Source organism: Phalacrocorax aristotelis, chromosome 1 (assembly GCF_949628215.1).
Source record: "Phalacrocorax aristotelis chromosome 1, bGulAri2.1, whole genome shotgun sequence".
Lineage (NCBI taxonomy): Eukaryota > Metazoa > Chordata > Aves > Suliformes > Phalacrocoracidae > Phalacrocorax > Phalacrocorax aristotelis.
The window spans coordinates 206,822,325-206,847,981 of NC_134276.1; the positions used below are offsets into that span (position 1 = coordinate 206,822,325).

General features: G+C 38.3%; 1 protein-coding gene across 1 annotated transcript; it reads right to left on the reverse strand.

Annotated features, from left to right (window-relative positions):
* Positions 1–24,834, reverse strand: GNAT3 (G protein subunit alpha transducin 3). The gene is made up of 8 exons (XM_075093204.1): positions 24,717–24,834; positions 18,638–18,680; positions 14,041–14,182; positions 10,182–10,339; positions 6,105–6,233; positions 1,890–2,019; positions 1,531–1,684; positions 1–191 (listed from the first exon to the last, which is right to left on the reverse strand). Exons 1-8 carry the CDS (start codon positions 24,832–24,834, stop codon positions 1–3), a joined length of 1,065 nt encoding a protein of 354 aa, XP_074949305.1.
* Between the last annotated feature and the right edge of the window lie 823 nt (positions 24,835–25,657).

The following is a 25,657-nucleotide window of genomic DNA, read 5'->3' on the forward strand; positions in this document are numbered from 1 at the left end:
CTAGAAAAGCCCACAGTCTTTCAGATTTTCTTTGATTATTATGTCTGTAACTGCATCAAATACAAACTTGACATTCTGGGTGTCCGTGGCACATGTCAAGTGAGAATATATCTCTTTATCTTCTTTTCTTATGTTCAAGTCTAGGAATTGTTTCTTGATGTAATTTCCAGCATCTTCAAATGTATTTAATCCTAGCGGAGAGAGCAGTAAAAGAAAGAGAAGACACATTTCAGCTGGTACTTCCTCACAGCTGCTAACAAGAATTCTTTTTTCCGTTCCTTCTTTCTTTCTACTTTTTTTTCTAAAGGGAATTAACTTCTTGCATTAGGTATGAAAATTTTGTATCTAAATTGCCCACCTAAATTTAGATTTCAATGCCTAACTAGAAGTCCTTAGTTCTGATGTGAATGTTTCTGAGTAAGTCAGTGTGAAACAGTTAAGGGCCTTAGAGTGACAGCAGAAAATGAAACAGAAGAAAAAAGGCAGGAGCATAAATTCAAAGGGAAAGAGGTAAAAAGACAAAATTGGTGGGAAGTACAAAAACGAAGAGATGAAGAAATGAAGAAGGAAAAAGGGAAAAATCCAGATGCTTATATATTTAGTCATAATTTCTTCATGCAGCTTTTCTGCCTTTTGGTAGTACTTTGGAACGGCAGCAAGTCTGAACGTTGGTACCGTGGACTCGCTGTAGGTCTGGAGCAGGATGAGGCTCCTGGAGGCAGGCTGCTGCTGAGAGGCCCTGCTGGTTCTTTTCCTGTCTGAAGCCTCAGGCAGTGTAAAGTGGCATATCTCCACTGAGTCTAGCACATAATATTTGATTATCCCAGTGAAACACTGAGCAGTTTTGGGTTGCTGTGTTGATGTGTCCTGAGAAAGGGAGTGAAAGAGCTAGTTGTCAGGAAGTGCACAGAACCCATCTTCTAATAATAATATTGCTTTAAGTATGCTTCTTTCTGGGCACTCCCTATCCCAAATACGTTAGGTTAAAACTAAAATACTGATAGATTTTGATTTTTCTCTGGCACTTTCTGACATAGCCTCATATACTCTCTTCCATCAACTGGGAACAGCTGCTGTTTTATATTTCCTGTAGACACTACTGTGACATACAAAAAGAGGCAGACTTCATTTATGGAATGGGTTTTCCAAATAGGGACAAAAAAACTTGGATTCAGTTATGGTGTGTGTGAGTGATAAGCCACAGACTTGTACTAAAATATGGGGTGGGTTCATCACACTTCAGCCATCCGAAACTTCTAGTTCTCTCAGCTTCCTCTACTGCCAACAGAGAGAAATAAGCATCTCCAGAGAGCGATGACCCCACCCTAGGATAAGCATCATGAGTAGATGAATTGGATTCTGGTCATGTCTGTCCCATACCATCCTTTTGAAAGAAAGGCTAGATGCTTGCATAAGGTGCTTAGTATTTAAATGGTTATATATAGGTGACCTGAATCAAAGTCTCAGTCTTTAATGCATGGCCTACACTAATCATCTGAATGTATTTTCTTCTGAAAACACTAAACTTACCATTATACTCAGGAAAGCAGATATTCAGATGAACTTTTGTTATTTTCTCTTGAAAAAGGTCTTTTTTGTTTAGAAACAGCACAATGGAAGTAGCTGCAAAGCACTTGTGGTTGCAGATGCTGTTGAACAGCTGAAGGCTTTCATGCATTCTGTTCTGTGAGATGCAAAAGGTAAATATGAGAGACTGACAAATCTTGTCCCCATACGTCATTTTAACTGTAATGTTTTTTGCTGGCAAGAACCAATACAGCATAATAGCCTTTAAATGGTTATCAGGGAACAGGAACAGTCCTGATATGCCATCAGAGAGTACATTAAAACTTAGCAGCAAAAAGGGTTGTTTGTCTCTTCTGACTCACCACTTCTTTATCTTCCACCAGAACCATGTCATAGGCACTGAGCGCAGCACAGAATATGATGCAAGTAACTCCCTCAAAGCAATGAATCCACTTTTTTCTCTCTGATCGCTGTCCACCCACATCAAACATCCTTTGCAGAAAAAATGACATACATACAATGTAAAGCACTAACTAGTAAGGACGTAGTCATGCTGTTAATGTGCAGAGTGCAACTGGAGGTGAATGACTATCAAATATCCATCTTTCTCAAATATTGGTCTGCTTCTATCCCAACAGGTCAAGGAGTACTATGTACTATTTTCAGCTTTGTAACTGGCATAAAATGAAATGTAAAGGCTTAAATACCTGCATACAGGAAATACATTAAGTATTTCTAAGTCACACTCCATGTTGAGGAAGTGGGGCTCTGCATAAGAGCTCAGTGCAGCACTAAGCCCTGCAGGCAAGCATTTATTCAGGACAGAGTTCATATGTGAAACACTGACAAAAGACCCTCAAATCCACGGTAATTTGTTACTTCATGGTTTTGATTGTAGTCAACTGACACATTGATCAATAAGGCATGTGACTGGAAGCTGGTCATGGGTTGACCCATTGGTTATGTTTAATTGCCTGGTGGTGATCTGTATTTCATCATCTATTCATTTCCCTGGTGCAATCAGCTGCATAACCTGCAGCGTGCGTCTCTGTCAAGTGGGTCTCTGCCCTGTTGATCTCATTAGTTGCTGTTTAAGCAGCAATTCATGGGTGGCTGGAATCCCTCCATTTGTAGAGAGGAAAATTCAGGGCTGTCCTCTTCTGCACTATTTTCCTTCAGTCTTTGCAAGAAATTACTGTCTTTGGTAGAGACATATGAACTTTTTATGGAGTCTTTATAAGGGATCCAAAGCCAGCTAGGCATACCTGGCTGGGACCTAGTCAGGGCCCTCATAAGGGCCCAACTGAGATGGAGCTGTCATCAAAGCTACAATTGATCTATTCTTCTGACATAGAAGGTGCCAGAAATGAACACTTTTCAAGTGTATTAGAAAGGAGAAAAAAACATGTACAAAACCAAATTTATCCTACCCTTACTTTTTCAGTTTCCTTGTGGCCATGATGACTTTTCCCTGTGCTGCCTGTTGTTGAACTTAAAACTGTAAAACCTAGCATTACTGCATTACTCCTTCCTTCAAGAAACTGCATTAGATTTTACTCTCTGGATGTATCAGCTGTGGTATTGGAAAATTAAGCACAACTCAGTTTTTATAGCAATAAATATATTGGGATTCTATATGAAAAAATATCAGTAATAAACAGAGCAAGAATAATTTGTTATTGAAACACCATTTTTTCCAGTCTATTGATCCTCTTTTCTTCACCATCAGCAATGCAGCTGATGGAAACAAAGGTTATTTATCATTTCTCATCCTGCTTAGAAGAAATGAAACCCCTCCCAATGCTCATGATGAACTGTTTCTACAGCTGAGGAGTAATTAGAGAAAATTTTTTTTTTCTAGTACATTTCATCTCTTTGATCCTTGGGTGTCTATAAATGTGAAGTATTAGGAAATCAGGAAGCTCTTGTGGATCAAGGTTTTGATAACAGTAATGTCATTCTTCCAAGCGTATCTTTATTGAATTCAGTATGCCTACTGAAGAGTGAGGTCAGTGTGAGTAAAGCATCTTGACTTTTTGCTGTGATTAGTGCCCAAAAGTCACCTGCATTATGTACCTTCCTTGATTTTTGGTATGTAACTCTGAAATCAGGGTTATGGGAGAGGAAAAAAAGCTCCAAAATTTAGTCTGCAGTTAAGTTTTGCAAGCATACATAATCATATGAATCTATATTCACTTCCTGCAAGCTTTTAGCATATGACCCAGTGAATATTCATGAGAAGTCAGTTAAAATAGGACAAGATCAAGGCCAGGGGCAATGCTTAGGGGTAGCTTTGTTGTACTAACCTTAGTTTGCTTAACTCTTCTCATGTCAGCCCAGAACTTAATATATGCACGTGTAAAACTGAAGTTCCTCTGTGAGTGGTAGAAAATGTATTTCTGAGGTGATTTTATTCTTTTACCAAGACAGTCAAAGTTAGTCTTGAAAGCTCTATATTTTCCCAGCACTGCTTTTGGAAAACTTAGCTACAGATACGGGACTAGCTGTACGTTCATTTGTCCTAACGGTACATATAGTGAGACCTGAAGCCTAAAAGCTTGCCTGATTTCAGTCAAACTCTTCCTAGCACGTGACTGGAAATTACAGCAGGAGTGGACCTCTAAAGATCAGACCTTCTTTTAAAAATATTTAAGAATGTTCTGAGCTTTGGAAATTAAAGTCAACATCAGTGAAATAAATTGAAGAGCTCAAGAAAGCTAAATTACACTAAACCAGCAAATTAACCACTAAGAAGATAGCAAATAATAAGAAATGTTGTCTGTGCAACTGTAATTCAGTTCCCTGGAGCAGTACTGGGATGTAGACTTTTACCACACAGACAGAAAATATTTTCTGCCTCATTCAATTCAGAAGAGGGACAAGTATTTAGTGAATGAAGCATCTGGTCATGTTTTCTTTTTATCCATGTATGGCTTGTAACCCCAAGCCTCATTTAAATACATCAACCAAAACTCACTCTGAATGTGGAAGTGTTACTCTCTTTGGTACTTATCAAACCAAGCGCAGAGTCGTCAGGATCCCCCAGCTGTTTTGCATTGCTCTGGCAATGCAAAGTACCAGTAACTGGCTGGTTAAGATGGATTTATAGATGTTGTGCATCCCTACAGCAGCTCAAAACCCTCAAACTATTTTGTAGTGTTTTTACCTCGTATTACTTAAGTGCCTAAAGCCACCAATTAATTTACTCACATAACACTACTGTGATGCATACCAGAGAGGCTAAGCATAGTGGGGTTTTTTTGTGTGTTTGTGGTGGCATTAGGAACCTTCCTCTTGTTTACAGACACTCAGGTAACTTAATTCTTGGTTGTGTTGCGTTTCAGTTGGACCTAGACACCAATTCTGATATTCTAATATCAGGACTGGGGGCATTCATGTCAAAGAAGGTTTGCATTCTGATGATTTCTTTATCCATCCTGATTTTGCTTTTATTTCTTACATAAACTGGTTGCAAATGAAGGTGCTCAGATTTACAGTATACAAGGCTGTATGGAAATATGTTAATCAGAGAAAAAGATGACTATGTCTACAACACTGCACTGTAGCATTTGTGGGTAAGTGCTGAATTTTCCCGAGTGATCGGTGTATTAATAGGTGATAATAATTTATTTGTAGGGCATCTACTTCAGAATCTTATTTTGTATATGTAGTCTCTGTTATGTCAAAGCATCTGTGTGATAGCATAGATGGTTTGGAGGCTGTTTAATTGCAACATGAGAAAAAAAAAGAAGCCAACTGAAAAATGTTAAAGTTATAATCCTGGTGTTCCATACTTCTATCTCTGCAGTTTCTTGTCTAGATTACATTCCTCAATATGCACCCCAGCCTTTAAATTAAGAGTTAGATGGAATTCAGTCCATAGAGCAGAGCATTATAAAACACTGGAACTACCATAATTCATTCAAATACATTTTCATGTGGAATTAGATGTTTTTAATTGGTTCATTAAGCATAACAAAATCTTGAGTATCTGAAAGTGTCAATTATTTTCAGTCAAATTTCGCCAGGACATTATTTTCAGGATTTTTGTCTGAACATTTTGCTTTTCATCTTAATAGAGCGTAAAGGCATGCATGCTAATAATGAAATTTCCCATGGGACTGAAATGTTATTTTTTTTTCCAACTGTAATGTATTCCAGTGTTAAGAGCAGTTATTTCCATTCTCAAGAAAAGAGAGTGAAAGGTTGAGAGTGCATGCAAATTAGTAGTCATCAAATGTTTTGCATGCTGTTAAGGACATTTAGGTAGGCAAATTTCATAAATGTCACAGTTATTCAAATGGCAGGATACAAATAATGATTTTTAGACACTTACATATGTAAAAATGTCCTTTTAGAACCTGATATTCTGAGATATCTTAACAGTCCATTATATGATTAAAGTTGGAGTACTGGTACTAAAATATCTTGCTTTTTTGGCTGATTAAAGTTACTAAATAAGGGTGGACTCAAGGATATCACAATGGGATTACCAATATTAAAGAGGTCAATACCTTTGAAAGAAAATTCTTAAGAAAGATAAAACCACAGAAGACTCTTAAATATGGCTTTTGTACCTGAAGTTCAAATCCTTGAAAGAAAACTGAGTCTCTATAATCCCAGTTGTTTTTACTCTGGAGTGCAAAACATCTCGCTCAGTAGGCACATAGTCCGGCATTGCTAACCTATCCAAATCGTTGAGGTAACTAGGAAAGCAGAAAGAAATGGTGATTGGTGAATTCAAAAGGTGACATGAACATTGCATAATCACTTCATACTGAGTCGCTTTTAAATATTTTATGTAAATTACACATTTAAATACAATAGTATTGGTTTTTATAAAACCTAGATCCACAGTCCAGAGCCTTTTTTTTTTCCTTGTATATAGAACTTTAACTTATTTGTATATAATAAACATATTGCTGAGAATTTCAGTTCAGGAAAATCCTTATTTTCCTCAGGGATGTTAAAAAGCTACCTTGACAGGAAAGGGGTTTTTCCCATTTGCTTTCAGGAGGTGGGAATTGCAACCACAGGGGAAGAACCGCAAGTATCTTTCAGAAGCAGATTGAGTAGAAGTTATTGCAGCCTATCATCAGACCTGTTCTAACAGTATCTTCCTTCCTAAGTGAAAGGGAGGGTGCAATATTTTGGAAGAATTCACATTTAGGGGCTGAAGGTACATGATAATTTAAAAAAAAAATTTTGTAATTAAAACCAGAAGCTTCAATGATGCTGAGACCCCCTAGGTTAGTATTCTCACAGTCCCCCAGAAAAGAATGGATTCTCTATGGATTCTCTGGTTTTATGTCTGGCATACAGAGGTAAAATCTGCATGAAGTAAGAATCCAAACCAGATCTTCGAAGCGTGTTCTTGTCCTACCACCAACCCTTCTCCTGTCTTTTCCAGGGTCGTGCGGCTTTCTCAATGGCTGGACAGAGCCTATGAATCCTACTGGCTGATCTAGGAATCTGAGTGAAGAGGTTATGAATCAACAAAAGGAAAAGAAGAGGTCATTTCTTGGTAGCTTCCTACCCTTTAACTGCTAATATTCAAATAAAGAACAAAGCCAAAAACAAGACAACCCATAAAATAGTTGAAGCATTTTCAAGCTTTCAATGTCCCAGTTGACACCTTTCCATTTGTAGCCTCTTGTCTCTGACAAACAAAACACAGTTTCTGTAATGTTTATTAGGCTTCATGCCTTTTATTTTTCTTCTCTAACAAAAATGCTCAGCATGAAGTTCTGCCTCTCGATTTAACCAGACGACTACCAAAGCAAATCTCATAGCTCATCATCCTTGTCTGCAATATTTAATACACCTGTAAGTAAAAAAATAAAATAAAATAAAACAAAACAAAATTTTAAAAAGCTAGCATCTTCCATATGGAGATTTGTAAGTAATGCTTGAAAACGGGATTTTCTTATTTTAAGTTGAATAGACTGAATCCACTCAGCAAGGTGTGCTGAAGTCAATCTGAGTAATTCAATGTTTGCCCATTATCTGAGTCTAGGAAACAATCTGTTTTATTAAAAAAAAAAGCAATATAGCTCTGGTTCTCTGAGTAGGGCCTGAGGCAAACTCATCTCAGCTCACCTTTGTGGAAGGCAGAAACAAAAGGTATTTTCTAATTTATAAAGCATATGAGCACTAAAATAAACACTTGTATATAAAATTCATTATAAAGTTCTTAGTCACAAATACCTAGATTCAATTCAACACAGCCAATTTTAATTGCATAAAAAATTAAACCAAGTTAATTATCTAGTTAATGGAGCAAGAGAGGCACCTTCAGAATCTTCTTAGGGCTGTAGGCAGCTCCCAGGGGATACTCTGCAGGCCAGCTCTCCACTGGCAAAAGAAGGAACGCAAACTAGTAGGTTGTTGTAAATGCCTGATCTTTGCTTGGCTTGAATTAGGTGACACAAATGCTACCTCAAGAGGCAAATGACTGAGCAAGCAAGGAGCACCGTGTACTACTGGTAGCTGTGCAATGATATTTAAGGTCATGATTTATAATCCTGATTTTGTCCCTGCCTTACCCATCACTCCGTCTTAAAACAGGATTTATTCCAGGTGAGTCTAAGGAAGAAATTCCGGCCAAATTTGACATACAGGGGATTTTCTGTAATTTGGAAAATCTCACTTTTTTCAGTTAAAACACACAGAGGAAAGGCAGTGATCAAACTTATTAGCATGAACTAATAATGAAAAGACTCAGAGAAGATAACCTCAGATAGTCAGAGTTTACACAGCATAAATCAATACTGTGTAGGAGCTGATTCACAGGAGCTGAGGAACAGGATTTTAGTTTTAAAAGAAATTGAAATGTAGTATTAGATGGTTGATTGTCTCTAGCTAGTTTTGAACTGATCATTAGAAACCCAGAAGCAAGGGCAAAAATGAAGTAGATTTTAAACATTTAGAGCCAAAGGCTAGATTTCCAGAACCATCAGGTACCGAAAGATGAAGGCAGAGGATTAGCAGGATATTTGGAAGTGTTCAAGAAGATGAAAAATATATCACTGTTGGTTTTAATGTAATTCTAACAATAAATAATGATTTTTACCTCCTTAACAGTCTATCCTAGCTCCCTTAGATACTGAAAGCTGTTGCAGGTTAAAACATGACACAGCCCATAACACTGACAGGGAATTACTTTAGACTGTCCTATCTTCTTTTTAGGCAACAAACCTAATCTGCCAGGCACAGTGTACACACCAGAATGTTAGCTGGTAAGCAGGTAATTTTTTTTTTTTTTGCGTTAGTTTTGTGGTGGTGGTGGTGATGGTTTTTTTGTTTGGGTTTGTTTATTTGTTTTTCATTTCATTAAGGGTTTTCCTTTTATGTATGATGACTGACTTGTTACAAGCTTTTAGTGCTGAGAACTGCAGTGTGGCCAGTCAGAAAGGATATGTTAGAAAACAAAATATTACCCTGTACTGTTCCTATAGAGATACAAGGCTGCCATAAAATACTGCCAAATCAGGCACAAACCTACATAGGCAATATTTTCTTTGTTTACTTATCTTGCAGAAAGGTCTTCATTCCTGTTATGAAGATATAAAGAGATGAAGCATTTTTAATATTTTCATGTATATCCCTTCTACTATCTACAGTTAGTGAGCTATTACTGCCTTCAGTGTGCCTGGCTCCTGGCCCAGACTTGGCATGCCTTCCCACACTGAGTAGAAGGGACACCCCATGCCTTGTCAGGTTTCCCTCTGCAGGTGCCCTCAGCCTGTAGAAGCAGCTGCAGGAGAAGAGAAACCTCCAGCTGCAGATCTTGGAAGGTGGACCTCAGCTGGAACAACCCTCTGCCCCACATTGAGGGTCAGGCTTATGCACTCTAGGAAAACTCCATCCCAGGTGACACCTCCCTTCTGGGCCTTGTATGACCTTGGGGAGAAAACAGCAGAGCAGGACCACTCTAGCCTGCAAGAACAGCTGTAGAAGCAACCAAACCAGGGACTCCTGAAAAGCTAAGCTTACTGACTGTATCTAAGATAGGAGGTGCACCCCAGCTGAATGCTGACCCTTTGTGCGGTCGGAGCTGAGCAGCCCTAGTCCCCTGCTTGTGTGCTTGCCAACTCCCAGGCTGCAGAAAGGGAACTGGGGCTGTCGGGTTGGGGAGTGGCTGCCAAGACCAGCTGGATGCTGAGACAGTAATGGCCCAGGGAACAGCTGTTCATGCAGCCAGATTAGTTTAGAGGGAACTTTTTATAGCTTTCTCCAGAGTTACGTTTAGCAGCTTGAAATTTATACATTCAAAGTACAACTCTAGGTAGAACCTAATCTGTTTCATTTCACCTTTTCCCTTATTTTGTCAATCTTAGAATTACTTAGAGACAGAATAGCCTGGGTTTTTTTTTGGTTTGTGTGGGGTTTTTCGTTTTGGTTTTGGTTTGGTTTTTTTTACAGTTTAAACAATCTCACAGAAACAAATGGCTCCTTGTTTTTACATGTTTCCTTTGGTTAAACACTTCTAATCTATTATAAACATTAGTAAAAACCCTCATTCTTTTTCAGGTTAATGAGCTTTAATTTTTGTAGGCTATTCTGCTAGAGGAAGGGTTCTTGTCACAAGCCTTCCTATACGGTCTGCTATGGTAATAGCCAGCTGTTCAGCACCTGCAGCTGGTGTCACCTACTAGGCTGCCGAGTCGTTGAGCTGGTACTCCGCTGCCCTTGTGAAGCAGGCCTGGGTCCCGCTGTCGCTCCACAGTTGTTTGATGAGTTCAACCAATTCAGAAGGCATGTCTCCATCCTCCAGAGTAGTTACCATGGCATGCAGCTTCCTTTCATCTTCCTAAAGAGAAATTTCAGTAAATATTGTGCAAGCACACCATGCCCCTCCACCGCCTTGAAGGTGTGCTTGGTTTACAATGAGCTGTAAGGGTAAAATATCTCATTTTCACCGATTTTTCCAGGTAGCTGAACCCGCCTGTGCATGCAAGCATCCTTCTACAAGCTCACTTCCCTTTAGTTAGTGCCAAGGTTAGACTTATATTGTGATACACAGTTTTCCTCCTTTTATTGTTTTGTTTTGTTCCTACAAGATCTCAGTTTCATCTTACGAAAGGTGTTCACAAAAGACCCAACTTGGAAGGAAGGCTTTTATTGTAAGACAGAATAGTTGGGTATCAAAAACTAAATTAAAAAGTATATTTAAAGCTTCAACATAGTATAACTACATCAAAGCAGAAATATATGGCCAAATATATTTTTGAATGTATTTGGAAGAAAAAATTTCTAGCTTTAGGCCATAGTGAGAAATGTGGCAAAGTGAATATAGTTAGTGAATGCATTTCCCACGTGTTGTTTTATTTGGGGAAGAAGAAACATGTAACTGAATAAAATCCCAAATATTTTAAACCTATTATTTCATAATTTGTTCCTTTTGCAGTCAATCCAAAAAGACTTCAAGTAATGTATTACATTAAAAATATTTATTTTCTGTTGTTAACAGCTTAGGAATGTACTCTAAATAGAGAGCATGATTAAAAGAGGGTCATTTGATACACTGTCACAGCAGTGGATAATTACAGGATATAATTCCTTCCTAGCCATGTAAGTAGACTACTGAAGTGACCTGCAGTCAATAGTTGCAAAAGTATAGATGGATTCTGACAGAATTTGGCAGGGAATATGTTTTATTCAAAAATAGAAAACATCTTCACAATAACTTGTAACAAATTCATTTTAGGAACGTACTATATCTTCATGTTGCAATAGAAATTGCAGTATGGAAACTTTGCAAAAGTCAGAGACTGATCAAAAATAAAACCCTACAGGTTTTCTGAAGTATTGGAGAAACTGAGTTAGCACGGAGAAAGATGAAAAAAAGGGCGAAATAACCACCAGAGAATTGCCTTCGTTTGAAAGAGGAAGGACAACAGATGTACAATTGCCCTTCTACATTAAACAACATCGGCTCCATTTACACCCCCATCCTCTCGCTTAGTTCTGGAATCAGCAGAACTGAGTCATGCTTTCTCCTGTGCACCTCTCATTTGTCTCCAGGGCTGCTCTCCAGGGCGCACGTTTGTTCGGCTTCAAGATAAGAGTTGGTATGTCTTCTCCTTCAAGATATCACATATCATTTGATGATTATAGCTATCCTCCTTCAGCGTTGGATATGTTGGCTAAATAGCCTTGAGCTCAGAGCCTCCAGGAGTACCGTAAACGTTCATCGATTATTATGCAAAAGGTGGCAACTGTGGATTTTGATTCTTACATAAAAAAAGGAAGATAGTGTCAGATTTTTTATCAGAAACCTGATTTATATAACATTTTGTTTCTCTCTGGGATGTAGACAGACTTTAGCTGATTTTCATATTAAAAATAGATTGTAATGGCGCTTTAGGAAGAAAAAAATACATCTCTCCCCAGGACAGATATTGTTCAAAGTACATGCTGAGACACTTTCAAGACCAGTAAGACCCATTTGCAGGCAGTGCTGGAACATGGATAAACTCCTTCCTTTCAGGCCCAAGATAAGCCCAGCCTGTGGACTAGATGACTTTAAGCAGCTAAATCTGGATGAGAACATAGCAAGAACAAAGTCCAGATGAAATAAAATCCTATATATCTTATATCATATCAAATCAAGCCATTTAGTGCCCAATGACAGGCCAAGGGGCAATGGGCACAAGTTGGAACACAGAAAGTTCCACCTCAGTATAAGAAAAATCTTCCCTGTGCGGGTGCCAGAGCAGGGGCACAGGCTGCCCAGGGAGGCTGTGGGGTCCCTTCCCTGGAGACATTCAAATCCCACCTGGGCACGTTCCTGTGCCCCCTGCTCTGGGTGTGCCTGCTCAAGCAGGGGGGTTGGACAAGATGATCTCTAGAGGCCCCTTCCAACCCCTACCATTCTTTCATTCTGTGATTCTATAAATGGCTTATGATTTTACAGAAAACGTAAGCTAAGTTTGTTTTTGGAAAAAAGGGCAATGTTTATTGATTACTCAAATAAATGTAACCAAACTTTCTTTAAAAGTCATATCCAGTTTGCTCTTACATGGTTCTGGGGGAAAAGTAGGCAGGCACCGCAAATGTTTTATACAGGTGTATTCAGCTGTATTCCTAGAGACCTATTCTGCCAATGACAGTAAGAATAGGCTTCCTGTGCTATCAATGATAAACTTAGAAATGCTGAATTTTCTGCATTTGGTTATATATAACGTGAAGAAATGAACTGGGCTATTTAACAGTTCTCAGTTCCCCAGGCTGTAAAACCCCTTGGAAATAATGTCTATGAAACTGGCATAGCTGATAAATGATGAATGACCATGTATAAACCTCTCAGAAAGTTTGGCAGGGCTGAGAAAAGAGGCTGAAGTACCAGGGCTCAGGCAGAACATATCTCAGTTACAGTGGCAAACAGAATCTGGATTATGTAGTGGATTTCAGAGGCTGAGCTAGGACCTGTGGCTAGGTGCTGCAAGGCTCAGCTTTCTTAGGCCACATAGACTTCTAGATGGGTCTTCATGCAGTACATGTGTCTATCACAACTGAGGAGACAGAACAAGTTGCAGCACATTCACGTGGGCCTATTTACCATGTGCTGCTCTTGGGCACCGTTACCTTTGTTTGAATTACTTGCAGCCATGGAAGAAAATAGGAAGAAAATATTTAGTTTCTATTTTGTCAAATCACTGTATGAGCTTTAGTAACCTCTGAAGCTTTTGTTTATCATTTTGTAGGTCAAAGTGCCACATGTCGTTGTAATGAAATGTAGACCTCTGGAACAAGAAAAGGTCTTTCAGATAAGCAGAGATAATTCCCTCTAAGATAAACCCCCAGGGAATAGGCAGAATTTGCCAAAACTGGAACCAGGTGGTATTCTGCCAGGCCTTTGAGAAATTCTCAACAAGGTCCCAATTACAGGCAATAGACTAAATCATTGCACTGAGAAGAAAAGTATGTGGTTTTGCTTTACTTCTGTCCCTGAAAATTCAGGGTCATTGCCAGAAGATAGCAGGTCTTCTTACTGGGGCTTTTCCTCTATGCACTCCTGCATAGGATTTTGCTAACCATGCCAGGAAGGTCAGACTCCACTTCTCTGCAGTGCCAATGCACCAGTGCTGTGTCTGTACAATGGGCAATTCTCTGCTCCAGGAGCAATGCCAAACTGAAATATTCCCAACATGTCTAGATGACCCTTCCTTACATGGCTGAGCCCCAAGGTTTGTTCATAAAAAGGAAATGTTTATTACATTTCCCAATAGCAATAAATAAGTGACTAAGCAGCTAAGAAAATGTTCTTTTTTTAATTTATTTTGTCTCTGATGGTGGAACATTTGTTTTGTAACCAACAAAATGGCAGTTTATGCAAAGGCTAGACCTTTGCAAGACGTAAGAACATCTTCCTGCATATAACTCAAGTAGTACTTAGTTTCCACTGTTACAAAGCAAATACTGAAGCCTCTTTGTTCTACTAGTCTCTGCTATCATATTACAAAAAATGTATTCTAATGTCAATTTCAAGAGAAAGGGCATCATACTCACAACTCTAGCTGGGTTTTCATAACTGATTCCTAACTTGGTCATTGCTTTCACAATAGACAGTATAGACTGCACCGCGTTACTGTAAATGACAGGTCTGTACTCCATGCGTTCCTGGTAGGTGAAACCGTCTTTATGGATGATCCTGGTGCAAAAATAGAAAGCAAAAGGTTTATGGGATGCATTATTAAAAAAAAAGAAGGTAATTAAAGTTGGATCAGATGGTTTTGTGGTCAGTGTGAGAAAGAACTTAATCCATCTGGCCCTTGGAAAAGCATTTATCAATGGCTGATCTGCTTATTCTGCTGGAACAGGTGAACACCAGTTTCTGCAACTATGTGAAGATATATTTATGAGGCTAGGTTTTTACTTCCCAGTCTGAGTGAATAGGATTTGGTTTTCTGCCGTGTAGGATAATGTATGAATCCAGTAAAAGACCCAGAGCCATTCCGGTGGATAAAGGGCAAGATGCCTAGCTGTATTTAGAACCCAAGTCTTTTATTATTGGAATCATCAATGTTAGTTATGAGCTGTCACATTGCTTGTTCAATCATTCTCATTTTTATCCAGAATCTTACCTAAAGTAGAAAAATTTTTGCAAAAAATATTTCTGCACTGTGAGGTACATCCTCAAGAAAAAAAAAGTCTTTAATATTTCTTTGTACATCAGTTACAATTTCTAGTTGTTGAAAGATGTCACTGTTATTATCTACAGGCTTTGGGGACATACATATTACTCCAGAGGATTTGGCCTGTATTCCAGTGAACATAGAACCTTATCAGTCAAATTCAATTAATCTGACAGAGGGATTATAATTTCATAATCCTTCTTGACTGGAGAATGGCATGTGGTAAAAGTTCTCCAAGACCAGTGGCAGATTATCTCATGACTCAGAGACATCTTTTTCCATGAGCTGTGAAAAAGGATGAAAACTTCACCTGTTTTGGTGTAGTGTACTCTCACAATGAACAGACACCAAACTGCTTTGGCTGCTGTTGGAACCAAGGCTCTACTCTTCCTCACCTCAGTTGTTCAGAGATGAAGGCCAGGTTATTAAATAAATAATTTCTGGGTGTTGTGGTTTGTTTTTCTTTCCCTGTCTTTTGCCAGAGATAGTCTGTACAGAGCTATACAAGTAGAAAAGGGTGATGAGAAAGGATCTGACAGGTTACCCCAGAATTAGTGTAGGCATGTGTCTTGGGGAGACTTTCCCTTCAAGGAGGTAAGTCAGCCCTGTCAGAAAATAATTCACACACACGCACAAAACCCACATTACAATTGTATGTGTCTTAACATCTCTCTGACTTACGGACGTCAGAAAATTCAAAAGTTTCATTCTTGTGTCTGTAGGAATAGTATCTGTAGGAAAAAATGGTTCTCAAAATGTTTCCCCAATCACTTCTGGACCAGGTAAATCTATAAACTCTGTTTTGAAGCTCTGGGTTTTTTGAATGCTTTTTTTCAGTGTGAATTCAAGTGAATCTGCAAGATTCAAAGGAATCCTGTTGAACTTGGGAGAAAGAAAAAGGGGAGCTGTGTTTTGCAGTAGTCTGGTGTACTAGTGAACCTTTTTTTGCCATCCTCTGAAATATCCATGTATCCCTGTGTCAACCCCATGATTTCAATGAAATAATAAGATGTGTTCAGAGGGGAGGCTTATTCACTTGGTGGAGTCTAATAAAGCTCCATGATAGTGCAACTGGATAGTCTGGATTGCTGCCTGGGGATGGCCTGAGCAATGTCCTGTGTGTGAAGTGCCATTGGAGCCAAGAGCTCCCCACTGGTGTAGGTGACCTCCTTTAATGGGTCAGATCACCTTTAACAGGAAATAATTTCAGCTGCCATCAAAGTTGAACCTTGAACTGGTAGTTAAGCATATTCTTCTCAGTCTTATGTAACAGGATTTCTGGAGAAGATGGATGGAAAGAAAGAAGATGGAGAGAAGAAAGACCCTAACACAGTCCACAAATGGTTATTTTATATGTTGTTTTCATGCTTTCTCTCTGAAGAACAAAGGGAGGAAGAAAATATAAGATTCTGTAATAAAACTAGATTCTGTAATTATAGAAAGAAAACTTGTTTTTGCTTGAGGATTTTCATGGGTTTTGCTGAGGGTTCTTTTGTTGGTTTGTTGGGGTTTTTTTTAATAATCTATTTATGTCCTCTGGCAGAAGGTATGTTAGCCAGCCAGTTAAATCAGTAGTGAATTTTGCTACTTGTGTTAAAGGTCTATCATTCTTAAGGAAGTACTGTAAAACAGGTTGACATCTTGTATGGCCAGAAGGAGCATTTTAGCAAATGGTAAAATTTTGTTCCGTGATCCTCCTTGAAAATACAAACAACATTTAAAAAATAAATGCAGGATGCTGAAAGTATGAGGTGTTAGGCTACCAGTCATAATATCAAAATGATGTTTCTATTGGAGGAAAAAATTAGACTCCTGGGTTTTTTTCACGCAAGGAGGGCTTCTCACCAGATAGGTGGAGTTGATTGAATCTCAACAGGCATGAGGAGTTACCAATTATTTTGCTTCCTCCTTTTCATTTGCTGAATTATTTGTAGTAGGTTTGTACTGCTAACTTAGGACATAGTACAGAAATACACAATTTAGTTTTTAAAAAATTTAGATCATATATTGGAAATGATCTAGTCAGAAGCACAGAGCTCCAGAGAAGCTTTTTCTTTTTTCCTTTTTAGTTATCCCTCATAACCATCCTAACCTTTTTAGGGCCTTGCTGCATATCTAGATTTTGAACATCAGAAAATATTGTGCAAAGCTTTGTGGAAGGATTTAACTTTGAAATATTCAGTCTGGAAATTATGAATCAGAATATTACATTAATAGAAATAAAATTACCCTGATTTTGGTGGAAGTTGTGATTTCAGGAAAGTTATTTCTATTGTAAGCAGCTATCAGTCTTCTCTAGAAAATGTTCTCCTTCACTGAAAAAGTTAGTAACTGGAATTTTTTTTACTAAAAAGATCCCTTTTTTAAAAAAAAATGTTCTTGGTTGTAACAGAAAGATGACATTTTATATGAAAAATGATAATTTTCATGAACAGCTTTCTTGTAAAACAATTCATATTCGTGATCAAGTTGACAGCTCATAAATGCACGACTACTCTCAGCTTTGCCGTATTTTGCCCCCTCCTCAATGCTGTTAAGGGTTATCAGCCTTCTTGAAGTGCTCAATTCAGAGGAACATCTTTAATCTGCTTCTACTTGGGGAAGCTTTCAACACCATACATTTCAATGGTTTGCTGAACAGGGAGGGTCTCCTAATTGGAACGCAAAACAGAAATAAATTATCCACCATTTAACTGGAACAAAGAAGTTAGCAAAATATCTGATGGATGGTTCAGAATCTGTCTTATTACAAAATGAGCTGCTTAAATAGAAAATTGTTCTTATGACATAACATAATTTACTTCACTCTTTAAAATGCATTGGTGATGATATGAAATAGTTAGGAAACTTAAATTTAGAATAGCATTACTGATTTTATAAAATAGCCTGCTTGATTTTTACCCAGGAATAGATCGGTGCTTACAAAATAGGGTCATGTCTAAACAGTTGCAATTCTTGTGTCATTTTTTTCTGTATTTAGACAGGTCTAGGAAGCAGACCTGGACACTGTCTATGAAAATAAGGCTGATACAATAGCAATATTTTAGCAGGTTAGACAGTGAAGGAGGATTTTTGCTGCCTGTCATCTCTTGAACTCAGGTGGATTATCTACTTAAACCAGATACACGATTAGTATTTTGGCTACCCTTAAAAGAATAACATGAATAACATGAATTAAATTAGTTTTAGCCTGTTTTATTATATGTGAAAATACTGTGATAGTAAATTATAAATGGACACACACACACACAAATTTGACCTTCCTCTGAAGCCAAGGGAAATAATACTGACTTCAATCTGTGTAGTGCCATGTGCACTTTGAACAAACATATACAAGTATCCTTATAGTAGATTTATGGTGCAGTCACAAGATCTTCCTAACCAAATACTCGGTCCATAGAATATTGTGGAAGTTATTAGTTTACATTGGTTCAAAAAAGATTCACGAGAAACATAAGCATGAATTAACAGAGGGCTATTAAATACAGTGATACCGTCTCTGGTTCAGGATGGTGCCTGAGTCACAGATCATCAGATACTCTCAGGGTATCCAGCACGAGTATTCCTGGGTTTGCTTGTCTGGTTTGATGATCTTCTGGAAACATCCTTCATTAGCTACTGCAGCAGACAGGACACTAGGCTAAGTGGATCTGCCATGGCTGGTGGTCTTATGCATTCATGTTCTCACTACGGTACTGTCACTCCTAGCAAAGCCAATGAAGAAGCTTCCCTGGTCTTCACTGAGGAGTTGGGCCAGTGCATGATTTGATCAGACAAATCCGATTACCGATCCAGCTGTTTGTCTTAGTCACTTTGTATTTTTCTTTGTGTGGTTGAATGAGAACTTGATTTGAATGGCTTTTCTTTGCATTTTATTCAAATAAGCATAAACATTGTAATAAGACATTAGCTAGATTGCTTATACTACAAATGCCAGATTCAACAACTGATATGAATATTCATATACTTACTTCATTTGCTTTACAATAGTGCTCTTTCCTGACTCTCCAGCACCTGCAGAAGGGGAATGTTGAGATTTGGTTGATATGTGAATAAGTAACAAGTATTAAAAATAACTCTCTGCAACACAGAATTTTGTATCTATGAAGAGACATACAGATGTTTTAGTTCCCCATTGTACTAACTATAACTCTCCCTAGTGTACATTCAGACTTAAAAAGAATGAAATCTTGGTAAAAACACTAATCCTGAAAAGAAAAGGGACATTTGAAAAGAAAAGAACATTCATTCAGTCAATTAAGAGAAAAATGTAGACTCTTTAATTATCAAGGTAATAAAATACGGTCATATTTTGATTTCATCCACAGCAGGTGGGCAGAAAGACATGAACCAACTACAGCTTCTGACAGCAACCCTTCATTACATGTTTTGTAGCTGCTAATTTAATATGTATCATGACCTTGTGTAAGCCAAACCACCCAGTTCCTTGCTCTTCAACCAGCCTCTTTGAGCAACTGGAAAAACAGAATGTGGGGACTTGCATGTGGTCTAGCTCATGATGTGCTGGCAGCACATGAGCAAATGCCTTGACATTGTGTTTTGCCAGGTCCTCTGCCCCATGGTCTGCTATGAAGTAGTGTGGCTGGAAGAGCTATGCAACAGATCCAGCTTGGGCACAATTCTGCAGCAACTCCCCACAGCTGGCTGGGAGGTGCAGGCATTTGCTCGCACAGCCAGTTGCAGAGCTAGAGCACAGGTTTGGTGTGAGATTTTTTGCCCTTCTTATCTCATGCAAAGTGAGTAATCACAACACAAACTGTCCCCACTGGAAATCAGTGCAAGTGACTACCATCAGTCGTGAGGCCTGGCAAGAACTGCCAAACAAGAGACAGATTATGAAAGCACCTGAAGAGATGATTTAATTTTGACTGTGAATCCATGGGACAGGATTCATCACTGCTTTTCTTTTTGCAGATTATCATTTACCTCACTGGACAGTGTCAAATACTTTTCACAAAAGAGGAAATCCGGGTCATAGCTATTTTAATTGAGGGCTTCTCAGTGAACAGAACAAACTGATTACAGACTTTCCAAACAGATTTTGTAAAGCTAATAACATTTAAATGACAGGGATTAATTTACTCAAATGAATCACAACAGAGAGCAAACCATACGCAAAGCATTTTCTAAAGCTCATGATGTGAACAGCAGAAAGTGTGACAGAAAAATGAGCCTATGCAAAATGGGCTGATGCTGCCATCTGCCACAGTTTGGAAAAAATGCAAATTTGCCATCGTTCATCTATTATTCCTTCAATGCCTATCTGAAGAATTCGGTAAAGCCCTGTCAGCAAGGTGGCGTTTGCTACACTTTTTGTAGGGAAGAGAGCAGGCTGTGCTGAGAATTCATACTTTTACCTCATGGAAAGATGTCAGGAAGCGTAATATGTAAGTGAATTTCTCTTGCAGATCTGAAAGGCAACGTTAAAAAAGAGTGGGAGGCATAATTTATATCTTTTGGGTGCATTTTTCTACCCCTGCTCATCTTTAATTTATGATCCAGTAATGCCTTTATCTAAACAGCAGAAGACTCTCAGACTTTGGCTTCTCTCCAGAGTACTGTGTTAGTCGTAGCAGAATTTGCACTCCAGGAAATGGGTCAGAAACAATTTACTTTGCACCTGCTTCCTTTCTTCCTCCCTGCTCCTGTGCAGCCTGCTCCTCTGGCCAGGGCCCAGGGATGGGAAAGTGGGGACAGGGCTGCGCTTCCACCTGCCCAGTAGCCTTCTGCTCACACAAACAGCAGCAAGAGCTGGTAGCCCTTACGTGACTGCATGGGGATCTGAAGGCAGCTTCCCTTTAGGAGGCAGTGACAAGGTCAATTATAATTGAGCCCAGATTTTCCGAATAAAAGACAAGAACTTAGGCTAAACTTAGTCCTGTCCTGAAGCTTGGAAAGTTTAATTGCCTTTTGAAAAGAGCTCTGTCACTGTGAAGCTCAGCCTGATAAAGACCAGGGATAATATGCTATAGCCTGTATTTTGCTTTGCACATATTTAAGATTTCGCTTTTTCAAATTTACCTCTGATTTCTTTGCTTCTTTTTGGACGCCAAGTTTCCTTGAGACAGATAAATGCACAGGAAATAAAGGCACAGAAATCTTGGTCAGTGTCTGAAACTGTAGCCCTGCTCTTGGGATCTGAAAGATGTCCCCACTGCCAGTAAGGTTGATGGAGGTTTGCTCCCAATCTTCTTCCTAGAGATGACTTTTGCTATGCCCTGGGCATATGGCATCCACCTTCAGCATGGTGCTCTACACAGAGCAGTCTGGCTACTGTAACCTGCCTCTCTTCTTGTTTTGGACATTTCGAACTGCAGTTCCCCGTGTCCCAGGCCCGTTATGTTTCTGGGCATGGTGGGGCTGCAGAGCAGACACAAGATGTGCCGTGCAGCATGGCTGCAGGCTCCAAGCTGCAAAGGAGCCGTTCCCCAGCAGCCTGACAAGAGCTGCCCTGCTGCGCTGGGACTGCCTGACCACTTCCCTGCAGGCCACCAAGGCACAGTGACAGAGCAGAAACAAAGAAAAAAATAGAGGCAGCTTGAAAGCCAGTGAGAATCTCTCAAATTCAAAGAAGAACAGAACCCAGGACCTTAGCTGTAACTTGACATTACTGGTTTTCTAAGAAGAATTTGTTTGAATAGTTGTGGAAACTGGGGAGAGTACAAGCCCATTTCAAGGTTAGCATCTGCTGAGCTGTTGAAGATGGCTCTTTTTATATAATATATAAAAGGCTTCTTTTGTGCCTTAAAGCAAGAGCTATTGTCTCTTTACAGTTATTATTTATGTGGAAACAAAGGTTTGATTTAGGAAAGCTTTCACAATCAAGGTAAGGACATTTAAAAACCTACTGTGTGAATATTTTGTTTGAAACCTGTCACAAAAGTCACTGACAGTGACATGAAACAGCAAAAAATAGGAAAAGAAAATCTTAAAATCAGAAAAGGTTTTACAGCTCTGCCTGAGCCTTGTCTATGCCATTCGGAGCTCTGCAAACTGTGAACTAGAGTGGAAATTGTATCTTCCTGATCCTTTTACCAAACTGAATGAACATTCTTCATGGGAGAAATAAAATAGAGAAAATATCTAACCATCCTGAGGTGGAAATGGGCAAATTAAGGTCCTTAAATGCTGCCCCATCCCCAAAAATCCAAAATCAGGGTATTCCAGTTAGTAGGATTACTGGGCCATCTGTGTGCTCAAGGCCTTTCCTTCCAGGGGAGGTGTTAATAACCTGAACTTAAACCTGACTTCAGTACGACAGTAGCTGATTAACTGGTTTTAAATGCCTATACTATAAACTTCTACATTCAGACTATTTATCAGAGACCTTTTATAGCCAGTGGAGGAAAATATTTGCTAGTAAAACTAGAACTAAAACAAATAAACCAACAGCTCCAATTTTTGTCACCCTGAAGCAGATGTTTAAATTAAATTAGGTGAGTTGTGCCCTAAAAGTGAGTATTTCTCAGTAAAGTGAGCTGAGGATGACCAGCTCAAATGAGGGTGAGTTTTGTCCTGCCATGGAAAACTGTAGACAATGAGGCCATAGAATAATATTTTGAAGAGAAATAAGTTCCAAGTCTAGTGATTATTTAAACTGAAGCTAAGTTCTTATTTCTGTGAAACATGACTGTAAGCATCAACAGTTTTGGCCACGTTTAAAATGTGGGCTGTACTTTGCACACAAATAATTTCCAAGCTGACCTCCTACAAAGTGTATAAACTACATGTGATGTCTTAGGCAAGCTATGGCCCTGATACAAAGGAAATAATAAAACTTCCACCTTGGAGTTTGTTCCAGACTCATAAAAGAATCAGATTTTTTGGAAGTATAAACATATAGAGGCTAGGTTTGTTGAGAAGGTAGGGCAGAAGGATGGCCTTCCCAACGTTGGAACACCTGGCACAGGGGACTTAACCCTCCTGGTTTCTGAACAACTTGTGAAGAATGGCAGAAAGTGGCATAATTTTCCACCTCCCCTGGTTTATATGTGCAGTTTTTATGTGCACGTCATATAAACTGCAAATTTTCACCTCAACTCAGATAATGTGCTTGCCCAGATCATGGAACTTAACATAACAAATGTCTTTGTTTTCTGGATATCATTTCATTTTTGTAAAGGGACCTACTGGAGGACACAGACAGATCACATTAGATTTTAAATGATCCCCTCAAAAAATGGCCAGAATGCATTTTATTTTTTACATTTTAAGAGTATAATGATCACACTAATAAACTTATGATATACATATCCTTTTTTTCCAGAGTATTTTCTACCAGTCTGCCTGCTGCAAAAGAAACAATGGTGACATCTGGTCTGTAATATAGAGGCAACATATGGTCTGGATGAACAGAAACCTAGAACTAGGGTAGGACTAGGCTGTTTGGTTTGAATGGAGCTGCCCTTGATTTATGAAGTGTAAAATTTGAATAATTTCCAAGATCACCTCAGAGGTATGTAAAGATAACAGGCCCAGATCTGAACATTAGGAGACATTAAAAACTGAAGTTCTTAATACTAAATACATACATGTGTTCTGGGAGGGGTAATTTAGTTTGTGTCCTAGTATAAGATAGCCTCCAGTACTACTGCCAGGACATGAAGGCTTGAAGATCAAAATATATAATGAAACTGCCTACTTTATAAATTCCTCTTTATCTTATAAATTCCTTTTTATCCTATAAATTCCTCTTAAAGGATTTCTTACATCTTCCTCATGTATCTGTGTTGGGTAAGGTCAGAGACAGGATGCTGGAATAGTTGGACCCTGGCACTCACTCAATATGCAAATTCCTTTTTGTAAGAGTATATAGAAAGTATTGAAACTTTATGAAAGTTTAAATGAAAATATTCTGGGTTTTGACCAATTCAAGCTTGTCTTAGTGGGGGCAATATTTTGTATGAATATGGAACATAAAATCTTCATATTCTCCCCTGGACTGTAAAACTTTGTAAACCACAATTTGGATACTGATTGTACATAAAGTGTATCAAACAGCTACTTTCCTATTATTAATTGAGAACCTGCATGGTTGTGTTTTTCTCTTATTTCTTTATTAATAATAGTAGTTAAATTCTCAGCAGGTATAAACAGACCTTTGCAAAAGATAGAAAATAGCAGTTAAGCCGATTTACTTTATTGAAGGGATCTAGCTAAGTCTGAATGAATGTCAGTTTGAAAGCGTTTGTCAGCATTGTGGTTACAGTGGAGAAAAAAGGTAAACATTTCAATGATCAAAGGCTGTTTTTCTATGTGTTTAGTGAAACCAATGTAAACTGTCATAGCAGGCATCATACTCTTAGAAGAAAAATATTAAAATGGTGGCAGTGTTATTGTGCTCTTTGATATTTCTTGTAGGCTATGCAGCACCATGGAACAAAAGAAGATTAAATCTGTATGAAGGAAAAAGTTTTTCTTTTGCTGTTACACCATCCGTCTGTTAATAAATTGATCATCCTGTGGACTAAAAGTACTAGTCGTGAGAATATTCATCTGTATTCATCTCATTACACAACCTTCCATTCCCATTTCCACAATAATATTTTTATACACAAAAAATCCTTCTAAGTCACTTTCTGCTTCTGTAAAAACTGAAGTGCAACAGTTGGAAAATAAACAATATTGATAGCTTGTGACACCTGTGGGTTTTCTGTGTAACCAGTTATATTACTTAACCCTGCAAATGAATGCACATAGATTCTTGAAAAAAAAGATGTCTGTGTAAGTAAACATCATAACATTTATTCTAACAGTAGGTACTCATTTCTCAAATCTTTTCAAAGTTAAGGATTTATAAAATTTAAGTTTTAATATATGCAGTGACATGGCCATTTTCAACCTGTTCCCTGTGACTTAATTAGTTGCTCCATGAGTGTTCACAACTAGAAAACATTTTTGTGCATATATTACAGGATAGTTTGCTTCAAATAAATAATGAGGTGGGAAATTTGTTGTACTGAAATGTAATTCCAGAGCAAAATAACCCCTCAATGGAAAAGCATTATGAACAATTTTTATTCTATTTACCCAACAGTAGTAGTTTGACTGTCCTGGCTTCCTTCTCAGCATCTGCTTGGAGTTTCTTTTCCAGTTCTTTGGATCTCCTGGATGACTCCTTGCTCTCAGAACTGGCTCCATTGCCCATCTTGAGGTGTTAAAAATCCGTTGTTTGTCCAGCTGATTTGCTTCTTATCAGACTAGCTGCTTTAATTCAGAAAAAGGACAACAGTCTGTGCCTCAAGAAAATTTAAAAATCCCATTCAACCTCTGTGTTCAGCCTTCAGATCAAATGGTTTCTTTTCACCTATCACATGATCTAGAGATGCTGCAGTCAAGGATTTATGTAGGGGCATAAAAACGTACTGTTATGATGTCATAGAATTAAAATGAACCATTCAAGAGTAAAACCAAGGTCCGAATGGATCTTGTCCTTCTTCAGAAAAGCTCCAGCTTCACATGCTTCAAAGAAATGTGCAGAATATCCTGAAACAATAAAATTGGGAATAACTTAACTCAATGAAAAATTTTTCAGCTTGTGAATCAGTGTTGGTGCCCTGAAGCAAAACCAAGTTTGTATGTCTTCGAAGCATTTGCATAATTTATTTTTCATCTTCCTCAGTGGTTGTAGCTCTAAAAATGTGTATTCTTTATTTAAAAATGGCACAATGTGGATTTATATAGTTAAGATATATTTAGTTTTGAATTATTAATTAACATGCAGAATGTTTACTGCATTTTCATATTATGGCAAGTGCATTTATTTTCTTGTTATGGTAATGGATAATTTCCTGCAATTTGTAATATCTCTGGGATATTTTTGTGCAGCCATTCCTTGATGAATATCATAGTCTCTTCCATTTTTCTAAGAAATTATTACCAGTTATCAGTTTTGGCTGAAAACACCACAACTTCTTTGTGTAAGAAAGGATACAGGTCAGATTCTCCCACTGATGTAATAATTTCATCTT

Excerpts from the sequence above, each read along its gene's own strand:
- GNAT3 (XM_075093204.1), bottom strand. The coding sequence starts at position 24,834 with ATGGGCAATGGAGCCAGTTCTGAGAGCAAGGAGTCATCCAGGAGATCC. Across the intron at positions 2,020-6,104 it reads TTCAAGGATTTGAACTTCAG|GATGTTTGATGTGGGTGGAC; the intron begins GTACAAAAGCCA and ends TTTTCTGCAAAG. Across the intron at positions 192-1,530 it reads CTGCTTTCCTGAGTATAATG|GATTAAATACATTTGAAGAT; the intron begins GTAAGTTTAGTG and ends TCTCTCCGCTAG.